Genomic DNA, 11,828 nt, shown 5'->3' with positions numbered 1-11,828 from the left:
GTTACTGTGTAGTAACAAGTGAAAGTGTATGGCTCTTGTGGAGCACACAAACAACCTCTATCCGCAGCGGCGGATTTGGGGATTCTCCCAGTTTGCTGCAAGTGGGATATGCTCGGTCGTCCTGGTAAATGAATGCGCCACGACGGTTGACGTCTTGAATGTGTATTTGGAGTTTCTAAAGATTTTTCTTACAAGGAGCTGAAGCCATTCTTCTTCCGTGTGCAATTCGATCTGCATCACCATGCATCGCATTTGACTGCATTGCCGTTGTTCGATTTCCCCAGATGCGTTTTCTGTTCACGACAACTGTATCAATTCCAGTGTACAGTGACGGTACAAATCAAGAACTACGCCGATTAACAAACGATTTATGCGTCGTGCGTAGTCATGATTGCAAACGTCGTTGCTGCGCATCCTGCTTTACCTGAATGAGGTAGGTTTCCTCCCCCGAACAGGGGATTTGACCTAAAACATACGTTCTCAAGTCATGGGCACGAGATGATATTGCTATATTGATGCGGTCATGAATGAAGAAAATGATCCCAGGATAAAACAAATTTCAAGCAGTTAACGAGAGGACTGGCAAAGCATCCATCCACACATATTTTCTTCCGTCAGTGGTAGATGAATGCAGGCAAATTTACAATCGAACCTACTAATGATGGCTTTGCATCTGTCTCACCGGACTGTCCTCTTCAGCTACAAAAAAACCGTTATTCTCTAGAGTATTAATGCCCTCTTGCGTATGTCCGCCTGGGCAGCATTGGCTCTTTTGTTACTGGGGATACTCTACACCCATTATTGCGTGTAGCCTGGTCAGCTGTGTGGTACCGTTTCCGTGACTGAGGAAAACTCGACGATCATCGACACATGGTGCAACAGACAACGGCAGAGTGGTCTTCGGGTAGCAGGGAGTGTATACTAGCCGAAGGACTTCCGTGAGGGCGATGACGTGAGAGCGAGCGACCTTGCTGCTCGTACTCGGCTTCGTATTTCTCTTTTGTTGAGCTATGAGCTTGGTCTGCTCCCTGACGTCATATTCATGGTACGCCGGACAATCAGTTATTGTTGGCTGGTAGCCAAAGAAAGTTCACAAAGCAGCCTTCGGTCTTGGTGACAACTGTCCTTATACCGGAAGAGCTGTAAGAGTAAGCACATAGAGGAGTTTTCTAGGTAACGCCTACGTAATTTCACTGTGCAAGTTTTTCGGAAACGTGTGTCTTCTGTCAGCACAATCCTTGTTCAGGTAAGTTTACCGCGGTTCTTAGTCTCTTTGTGTCAGATACCTTTTCAGATGTATCATGTAGCGGATAGAATAAACTACCTCCGCAATTGCAAAACATGGGGGAATCTGTCTGGAGATGTATATGACGCGTTACCCAGTTGAGAGGAAATCCACTCGGATGTTTATCACACCAGCATGTGGCAAGTGCACACAGGTCTAGGTCTGCACTCCTTTCAGTCTCTCGGAACTCAGGAGATGTAGAATAATTGTACGAGATAGCGCAGCACGAGATTATAGGCGATTTCACGGGATATGCGACGTGTATCGACTTCCAAAGACGTAGAAGTGATGATTCATTCTAGGTCAAAAGCTTCTATCCGATCAACCCAGGTAAGGACTACACCTTCCAAGCAAACATAGACTGCGGTCCACGTGTAATAAAAAGCAGGCACAATAGCCAGTTTTGCTCTGTTCTTCATCGGCGATATGCCGCCTTGAGAACGTTGCATACCAGGAACACACTCGCATCCGAGATAGGCGCAATGTCACGGTGCCATCTCATACTGCCGAAGGCAGCCTTGATGTCAGTTTACACTGCTGCGACGAGGTACAAGGGACTCGAAAAGCAGGGGAACAGACTGTTCACCGCTCAGTTAGAGAACTGCAACTTTCCGGGACGCACTTACATAGCAGGCAACTGCGAGACGTACAAACGAGCGATCAGAAAATGTGCCTGCACCAACAGCACGAGCATGAATGTGTCCTGGAGATGAGATGATCGGCTGATTCTGCGACTGAGTTGTGTACCTCTTATTGCCTTCCATCTGGGGTACAGCTGCAGCGGACTCAGCGGCCGCGTTTTTGGGTCACTTTCAGAGTTTGATGTTCCTCGTCGCAGACGAGGCCTCCCACAATGTCGCCTCCTCGCAATGCGCTTCTCACCGGGTATATGTGCAACGGCTAAAGGAATGTGATTGATGCATTGTGTGACGAGGTTCCTGGAGCGTTCCGGACACCTCAACGGCGTGTTGAAACCATCGAAGACAATGCAGAAGGTGCAGTACAATCCGCAATCGTCACTGAGAAGGAACACGTACTGCAGCAGCGCTGAATGCGGTTCGTGCAGTGTTGCGGATGTCGCTCAAAGGTGTATTTTTGTTTGTAGCGTTGCCAAGCCTGACCGGGCCTATAAGGTACAGTTTGTATCGCATATGAAAAGATCCGGTTCGATAGGACAACCTGCTCTGCTCACAGAAGCACAACATTGTCTTCCGAACTATGTCACCGCCTCCTGGCAGGATCTGTGACCGCACAGCGATGGCTGACACTTACGGGGACAGCATGGCACCGGTCTGCAATCGATGAGCTGTGTCTTACTACGGCAGCTGTGAAACATTTGAAGCCGTGACGCGAGAGATAAACAAAATAGTGTGGCTTCGAAGTGGGGCCATATAGCGCTACTGGAGCGCCCGTTCTTCGGCGAATGCGAGAAGGAACGCGAGCATCTGACGTCCTCGTCTCTTTTGATTGAGGACTGCAGTGCCACGACGATGCAGCCCCCATAGGGGTTGCACGCAGTTGCGTAGCTGTGGGCGGTGGACGCCGGGGCGTTACACGAAACTGTCGGAACGGATTCATGCAATTCCAGGACCAGATGCTTGCTGCGGATTTTAGGGACAAGAGCATTTTCCATGCAAATGGCTTCGAGGCACTAGCTGGAGCACCGCCAATATTATGCAACTAGTTGCAGCGTGCGCTGGTGCGGTGTGCGGTTCCTGTCTCGATAGAAACCGTCTTCGTTTCGGTGGTTAGATATCAACGTCTGTTTAGGCTTATCGAATTATTGAATGACACTTTGAAGTCTCTGGGTAATAAACGCGTTTGTAGAAGCTGAACAGAACAATTCGTGCTGCATTGCCACTACAAACTGGATACTGACTGTGGAGGTCCTCGTCCTCCTTCCTACAGACGGACCTGCACTCGCGTCTTCGAGCGTCGTCGGTCCTTAACCATGAATACTTGCGCGGTTGCAATTTGCTACTGCTCTCTTTGTGCCGACTTAGTGAGAAGCACATGCTTTGACATCCGATACCTCCGTCTTGGTTGAGCTTGTAGCGTGAAGGATTAGCGTGGACTCAGGTGGAGGGACTCTTGAGGGGGTTCCTATGCTACTGCTAGACACGACGACAGGCGTATCACGTGAGCGTCATGACGGGGTGAGGGGTTCCCACCCACTACCCCCCGACGCAGGCGAGGGAGCTGCTGCCGTAAGTCGATGTCGTGGCTCCTTGTAGGCTTCTTCCCTAAGTGTCTGACCGCTTCACTTCCAACATCACAGCCTTTTTGTTCTGTCAAAAATAGACGGGAAAACGCAAGTCTTTTTCATGAATACGGTCCGCATCTTCAACAATATATACGTCGTGACGTGTCCTACCGCCTGTTGGTCACCATGATGAAGAGGAATCGCTCGTCGGCGGCCACCGTGGCTTTTTTCATCTTTTTCTCGTGTGCCCTGCACAACTGCTGTGTCGGGAGTCAGGCAGTTGCGACAGATGCTGTCGAATCCACACAAGAGACGGATGGGGAGGCCAATGCAAACTCTGCAACGGTGGTGACCACAGGCGAACTCCACCCGACGGAGGCAGATCAGAATGACTCAGGAGCTGCTGTTCTTCCAAAGACGTCGAAGGAGTAAGACAGACAAGCTGACTTTTAACGTAGCAACTGCGAGCGAAACATGTACTTTTGGTGAAGTAGAGACGACGAGATGCTGGATTTTGGTCACGGTTGGCTGCGCTCACGCGAAACACCGCCTGTGAGTATCCGAGTCTGGTGACAACAACACAGAGCCCAGATGCCATCCCGCCTCCAAGGAAGTTTCTCGCAGCCAGCGTGGATGAAGAGGGGTACTTCACCAGTTCCGGTACTGCTTCAGTCGTCACCCAATCCGGTATTACGGACCAGTGTGTGTGTGTGCGTGTCTGTGTTGCACTGCAGAACTATGCTCGCCGACAGCACAACGGGGTTAAACTTTTCGGTGCTAGCCATTTTGGCTCTACGACTGGCTATGACGCACCTACACCAGGGCGAGGAAGGGACGCTAAACACCAGTGACGTAACTGGAGGAATCCAGAGACGAAGACTTTCAACAAGAGTACCTGGCAACCAGAGATTCGTAAGCTTGACTCCTTCATCAGCAATATGCCTATTGCATGCCCGTCCTCTTCACGATAACGGTTTCCATCCTCAAGTCTGATGTACTCGTCTTTTACTGTGCCTTACTGAGGCGCAGCTGGCAGAAAGACCCCAGAGATTCACTACCATCCATCAGAAGCAGCACGAACAACATATGTGTTATTGAATAACTCTATGCAGCGTTCTATGCTTTCTTATGTAGAGGAGTTGACAAGCAAGCAAAAGAACCGACGACTTACCGAGGGCGTGGTTGGTGGCATAAGTCGGTGACATCACGGGGAAGGATATAAGCTAGTGATGGTGTCCACCGATATGGTAGCATGCCTCCATATTGTCGCAGTGAACCATTTGCAAAACGGGCTGGATGGGGGGGAAGGCGGGTAGGGGGGAGTTGGATTCTAACCAGCATCAGTTGCCGGGCATTGCCATCGGATGCATTGCGGAACTGCGTGCATTGTCAGGCCAGCGACGTACGAATTGGGGGCGAGGGAGTTGTTACAGGCGGCCAGACTCGCAAGAGACCACCCTGTCAGGCTGATTCCAGCGTCTTGTGGGTCATACCACAGACTTTCGGGGCTGACCAAAGCTGTTTTTGGCTTGAAGATCCGTGGAGTGGTTATTCTGTAGATGTTGAAATGGATTAGCCCTGTTCACTAGACGGTTTGTTTTATCTTACATCGATACCAGGTCTTCCGCAACGCGGTCAAAATAGACGTAGAGAGTATGCAGGTGAGACACGAGGTGGCGCTGCAACGCCAGGTACGCGTGTGCGGTTGCACGCCATTTCAGACGGTCCTGGATGTGTTCGCAGCGTAGCCCCCGTCGCTTCAACGTTTTTCCCGTGTTCAGCCTCAGACAGTAGGATGTCAGCAGGCCGGTGTTGACGACGGCCGGTGAGCAGCCTGATTGCGAGTCTTGGCGATCTCTATGAGGACGGCACGAGCGAGTCGGGAGGGGTGGAAGTGTGTTTGAAGGGGATGGAGAGACACATTTTTCGGAGCCGGGTGTCATGGTGGGGGCACTGTAAACGCGTTTGTTTTTAGGGAATGTCGAGTCTCGCAGACGAGCAGCTTGCTTGGTGAGAAAGAACGGCATCTGGATATCGGTGAATACTTACATGAGCGTATTTGGTGTGTCGCTACAGGTTATGGAAGTATGATCTTCACACAAATTTACTATGAAGGCACTAAGGCAAGAGGGATCAGCGTGCGTGCACATTGCAACGGATGGGTCTTCGGGCGAAAAATCAGATTTTATACGAGCAGCTTGTACGGGGAATGATACGAGGTGTGTTGGCTGTTGAGGCGTGATGCGGACACAAACGGTTGTGGTACGCTCATACCCGAACGGATACAGGTGTTCTCTGATTAGTCACGCGGTCCTGTAGATACATGAGATTCTTTGGCCTTATAAATGTGATCTGCTTGCAAGCGTTGTGATGCTTCTCGAATGTAGTTTGTGGCAGAAACTGGACTGTAGTACGGGAGTGACGGCGAATGTAACATCTCGCGTGAATTACAGGCGATGTGTGACTTCTTCCTTGATAATGCGGTTTCTGTGTCGGTAATATGGTTAAAACTGTTACCTTTTGACCGGCTCACTCATTGGGGCGAGAAGTATGGCGGGAGATGTTGCGGCACCTGCTGCACATTGCCGTCAGGCCGGAGGACTGACCTTTGCAACCAGGTTGTAGGTCACCTGTGGAGGGTCAGAAGAGGGGCAGACCCTTCACGTCCGACTGACGTGTAAAAGGACTCGTGGCCGCGACTATCGCGTTGGGAGGGGAGGGAGGGCAAAGAGCTTTCGGGAAGAAAGACTGCACGCTGTGGGTACCTTGGGCAAGCCAACGTTATCTTTGATGTCTATGACTCGAATTAGTGTATTACGGCAGTGGCGATGGGTGCCCTTGAGATGAGATGATTTCCGCGGTTTTTCTGTAGGGTAACAGCTGTCATTGCAATTTAGAGGTTTCGTTGTTGCCGCAGAGGTAATCTGCACTTTTGAGGGCAACGACGAGAATATGTCGTAGCGCCATGCGCGCGAGTGTATGCCCGAGTGCTCGACGTTTGCCGAGAGCATGCGACGGATGTTGCATTCTGGCGCATGGAGATGAACACCGGGCTAGCGTGATCTTATTTTATGTGGCTGTCTTGGACTGTAGCATCCGCTTCGTCTTGTGTCAGTTTGGTGGATCGACATGGCACTCTGATCGTGTTGGTTTTGATGTGTTGTCTGTCATCAGGTTAATCTGGTACGTCGCAGAGATTCGACGTACACTGAGGACATGAAAACAAGATAGTTGATGGATAACCAGGGAGTAAATCTATCTGCTGATTTGAGTCCCGAAAAAATGATGTTCTGATTTAACTAAGGATCCAACTAGCTTTTATTATCGAGGCATTGCCGTGTGTTGAGATGGAGTCGGCGACTCAGTACGCTGGACAGGCAGGACGTCGTTTACTAGGGTTATGGCGGCGTGTGGGTGGCGCAATAAGTATTGATGCCGGTTGATTTCCAGTGTTTTGTTCGTATCAGTGCGACGGATCTGTGTGTGATAGTCGCTGCACGAGAGTGGGTATATTTTGTCGACTGTCACGCATGCTGCCCTTGTACACTGTGTTGCGATGTGGTTTTTAAGCTCGAGGAAGTATGTGATGGAGGCTACAAAATTCCTGGAGAGGGAGGGTTGGACTGCGAGTGCATTGCAGGGAGCTCGTTACGGACCAGTTCAGCTGGCGGGGTGAGCCGCGTGGTGGCGCTTATATTGAGACTCGAAGGTTTCGGTGAGGTTGGGGTTGAGTGTGGAAAACAGTGGGTATGCTTCAAATGGGGTTGTGATGAAGCAGGTATCAGGATGACACCTGTGTAGAGGACAAGTCGCGTGTTGTTGATTTCCATGACTTTATGTTGGTCGTTTCTGAGTGAGTGCATCGTCCGCTTTCAACTTGGGCAGTCATTGTGGGGTCCTTTACGAGAGTGGTGGACTGTGTTACAGACGGAGCAGACTGGTGAGATGGCACAGCATAACAGTAATTTCCTGAATCGCGCGTGAGGAGAACTTGACGTTCGTCGTCGATCTTGTGCTGTTGATGGCGGGGTGAGGTATGAAGGCGGAGTTGTGCCGTGATGGATGGGGATGATGGCAGGTGGCAGCACTGGAGCCGCGAGAAGATGAGTGTTGTGGATGGTGAGTGAGTGTCACTGCTTTTGTGCACGACACGCATCTGTGACTGGTCGTGTCTAGTGGCTGACTACTGAGCAACCGACTTATCGGGATGTGTCTACGTGTTTTGGATATTAAGGGCCACGCGACTGATGCAAGTGTTGAGGAGGTCCAAGTATGTGTGGGCAAAAAGAGCCGGGTCGATCCGGGGTTACCGGGCTTCCCAGCGTGATTGTAATATGTTGGGTTAGGGCATCGCGCTCAGCACTGTTCGTGTCAAGGGGACCAGCGGCTCTCTGGTAGGCCTTGGGACAGTCGCTACGCACCAGCCTTGATTTCGCATTCTGTATTTCCCTACAGGCTGTAGGTGCCCACTCCATGGCCCGTCCAAAGGCTGGCTTTGCTCTTTTCTTGGTGGATAAAACACATAAGAATACTTTATTAAACGGCGTCAGCGTTGGATAGCAGCACAGCTGGTCCGCCGCAGAATAGACGTGTGTCCGTTAGGTGACCGTAAGTTACCGGACATGTGACTCACTGTTACAGTGTGTTGCGGCGGACGTGAAGAGTACCGTTTAGACGGGGCGAGTGGCATGGCTACGCTATTGGATTGCAGGGATGCGTGCGTTTGAGGTGTATCGTCACTCCGGTTTAGGGTACTCTTTCCAGTTTTGAGGACAACGATGAGGATATGACGTTGCGCCCTGTGTGAGAATGTATGCCCGGCGGCTGAGCATTCGCTGGGAGCATGTGGAGGATGCTGAGTGGTGGAGCTTGGAGAGGCATACAGGGTCGGCGTGATCGTATTTCATGTGGTCGTCTGGACTGCAGCATCCGCTCCGTCTCGCGTCAGTTTGGCGGGTCGACGTGGCTCTATGATTGCGTTGGTTTGAATGTGCTGCCTGTCATCAGATTGGTCTAGTACGTCGTGGAGACTTGGGGTGCTCTGAGGATATAGGTTGGTCTTTATCATAGATGCAAGACCTGTTGTGAAGTAGAAGCCGGCGACTTGAGACTCGTGAATGGCGCCATGTTGTTGACCAGCTTTGTGGCGTGGTATCGCTGGCGTCAACACCGATGGTGCCGAGTGTCTTTGATTGTTGCTTCTGTATCATTTTGGCGGACCTCCTTGCGGTGACCGCTGCACACGGTGAGGCTTTCCCGTATAGGCTGTCACAGGCTTTCCTGGCGGTTTGTGCTGCGTTGTCTGCCTTCAGCTGAACAAAGTATGCACGGGCTGCGAGGCATTCGTTGGCGTGGACGAGCAAATTCGCATGACATGCAGCTCGTCATGTGCCACTTCATCAAGCGGTGTGTGCTGCCTGGCGGATTTTGTGCTGAGTGCCACAGGGTTTGGTAGGACTGTGGCTGAGTTTGAAATACAGTGGGAGTAACTGGATGGGGTTGCGTTGAAGCAGAGAGTGCAGGTTGTCGGTACGACGCTTTTGCAGGCGTGGCGCCGTGTTCTTTGATTGTTCCGACTGCAGGCTTGTGTTTGAGTGGTTGCTCCGTCGCGCCTGATCGTGCCCGCATGGCCGTCGCCTGTTGGCATGGTCATGCTAGGGGGGTAACGTATCGGGTTTTTGAGGAAATCGTGGTTGTGTAGGGGTCATTTTAAGGGTACTTTTTATCCAGCTTGTTGTTTGTAATGTCTATAGTGGTGAGAAACGAATCGGAGAACATTCCGGGTGTTTTTCCTGGCGGCGGTTATTACTGGCACGTACATGCGTGCTGTGATCCAGAAGAGGAATGCGTGTGTTGCAAGCCTGCATGTCCGTGTACTGGCCCCGGACGGTGGCATGACACTTGAAGGTGTAGCATGGGTTGCGTCGATTGCACTGGAGAGGGGATGGGCTACTCTCCATTTGAAGTCAGATCTTGTTTTTGGTCTTGTGGACGGTGTCAAAGTTCTCGATTGTGGGCGCGTGACGGATTGTGGCCTTGCCACACGGGCTGTGGGTCACTTGATGACAAGTGCGTGTTGGTGTTGACGTTGCACATGAGGACAGTGGCAAAGAATCGTTTGGAGAGTACGTAGCGGTGACGGGGGACGGTAGCGGTGAGAGACAAGAGATTCAGATTGTTGCATGGAAATGCGCTTGGCCGCAGAACATCCGTGCAAGATCGTATGGCGGGCGTACTTAGGAGCGGGAAAGTGACACTGAGGTACAAAGGGTTGAATCAGGTCTGGGGCTCACGTGCGACATCGCACATGTACTAGACGGACGTTGGCAGGGATTTGATGGTTCTATAAGAAGAGAGGTAGAGATGTTTCTGCAAGAAGTATCATGGCCACTCATGAGGTGGCACTGTGACATCTACAAGCCAATCACTGTTGCGTAACGTTAAAAGTGGCCCTGGATGTGCTTACAACGTGACGCCTGCCGCACCTTCGTCTTGTCGGAGTTCAGCTTGAAGGGGTAAGTAGTGCGGAATTAGATGCTGAAGACGGGGAGCTGCGAGCCCCTGGGTGGGATTGGCGAACTGTGTGGGAGTGGGACCAGAGAGTTGGGAGGGTTGCAAGTATGCTTGGCACAAAACTGGGAAGATGCGGGTGTGGGACACCGAGAGCGCGTTGGTACTTAGGGGCGGCCAGGGCAGGCCAGTTGGGGGACGGGATAGCCACAGAGGAGCTACATCAACAACATGCTCATGTTAGGGAGTGTAGACGGGACACTGCGTTTTGCATCAGCCGCTGAAGGTAGGGACTCGTCGCAAATTCTGGTGCCGATATTTCACCTGAGGGTTTGAGCATCAACACATGCACTCGGGCCACGGACTGGGGTTCTGGATTGATCGAGGACGTCGAACAGCCTCACATGTGATGCCGCGTAGCGCGCATCCGCGACGAGATCAGACATGCGGTGTGCCTTTACACGCCCGTGACCGTGGGATAGGGCGACTGAATGCAGGACACCCTTAACGACCAAGCGATGCAGAGCGGTCTTCAACATTATATGTGAGTTAGCACGTATATTGATATCTGGCCAGACTTAGGTGGTCCCTGGTGGTGACTCGTTTTTTTTGTGGCCGTCCTGGTCACAAGATCAGGCATACAAATGGACCGCGTCGCCACGTTGACCTGGATCTGCGGTCAGTTATATTTGCTTGGTGGAAGCCGGTCGTTTCTTGGTGGATAACCATTTTTCGCTACAGTTGTTCGAGTGTAAAGCGAAGAGAGCAGTCATATGTGTGCCAGCAGCGTAACTCACATATTCGTTAAGACAGGAGTCTGTTCTGCGCTGGGGTCGAAGTATCGCTGCGGCTCGGACTGGATCCAGCGAGGCATGATGCATGACGAATCAAATGAGTCTTGTGTTGTCTTGTTACAGTGGTGCTGCACGTGATTTGCGGCGCGAGTGCTGATCGTGGCTTCGGACACATTCTGTTTTCCTGGATGGGTCGATTTGTTATGAGGGAGGGGATCGCAAGTGTTCCCATGGTCAATGCTTTTGCCAATTCTGTTCTTGTTTACAGCATGTAGGCGAACTCCCTCAACAGTCACGGAATTCTTGATGGACTGGTGTTTCTCGGGGAGACAATGCATCAGATGTGTCTCCCTGTCAGGACAGCAAAGGTGACATGACTTAGGAGTCGATGGGGGGTGTGGAGCGCGTGGTTTATAGTTCATGTCTCTTGTTAGGAAGGTCTAAACTTCGTGGGGTTGTCTTTGCATGGCATCTGCCTGTTCGGGGGTCTTAAGATGCAAGGCACGGACGAGGAGTTTGGCAGCGGCAGGCGAGATCAGAAACTAGGGTGCGATACTGCATATTTCTTGGATGCCTGTTGCGAAGAACTGGGAGGTCCCACAAGGGGAGCGGCGGGTGCGTTAATTTGTTCGATGCCCGCTCATCAGGCGGCATGCACACCGGTGCCCAGTCTTAACACGACGTGTTGGCATACGTCCCGGCACGTAAATGGTGTGGTGGTAAACAGGTTGAATTTCCGCACTTTGCGTCTGGCTGCCCGCGGTGTCAGACGAACCGATCTGACCTCAGGGGGCCCCTTGGTGTCGCTTGTCATTTTCGGGTTCAGCATCTCGGGGTAGGTATTCTGGACCTTGTGAAAGTGGACAGCTAGTGCCATGCCATGCGCTGAATGGGAGCGCGTTGCTTCGGAAATTGTGGAACGTATGTGACTGGGAGTAGCGGGGCAGGCGGTGTTTATGTGGGACTTGATCGAGACTGAGGATCGACCTTCGGCTGGGGCTATCGGATCCAGCGCGCGAGCTCTGAGACGTGTTAG

The 11,828-nt window shown here is 51.7% G+C and overlaps 1 protein-coding gene across 1 annotated transcript; it reads left to right on the top strand.

Moving 5' to 3' along the window:
- The first annotated feature begins 2,854 nt into the window (after positions 1-2,854).
- On the top strand, positions 2,855-5,417 carry TGME49_307045 (Toxoplasma gondii family B protein). Its single transcript, XM_018782513.1, has 3 exons — positions 2,855-3,916; positions 4,223-4,400; positions 4,882-5,417. Exons 1-3 carry the CDS (start codon positions 3,501-3,503, stop codon positions 5,062-5,064), a joined length of 777 nt encoding a protein of 258 aa, XP_018635660.1. The 5' UTR covers positions 2,855-3,500; the 3' UTR covers positions 5,065-5,417.
- Positions 5,418-11,828: the final 6,411 nt, after the last annotated feature.

Source organism: Toxoplasma gondii, chromosome XI (assembly GCF_000006565.2).
Source record: "Toxoplasma gondii ME49 chromosome XI, whole genome shotgun sequence".
Lineage (NCBI taxonomy): Eukaryota > Apicomplexa > Conoidasida > Eucoccidiorida > Sarcocystidae > Toxoplasma > Toxoplasma gondii.
This window is presented reverse-complemented; position numbering and strand designations above follow the sequence as displayed.

Bases quoted from the DNA above. Each gene is read 5' to 3' on its own strand.
- TGME49_307045 (XM_018782513.1), top strand. From the start codon at position 3,501: ATGTCGTGGCTCCTTGTAGGCTTCTTCCCTAAGTGTCTGACCGCTTCA. The intron at 3,917-4,222 runs GTAAGACAGACA...GTTGCACTGCAG, and splicing joins CTTCCAAAGACGTCGAAGGA to AACTATGCTCGCCGACAGCA. The intron at 4,401-4,881 runs GTAAGCTTGACT...GTGCATTGTCAG, and splicing joins TACCTGGCAACCAGAGATTC to GCCAGCGACGTACGAATTGG.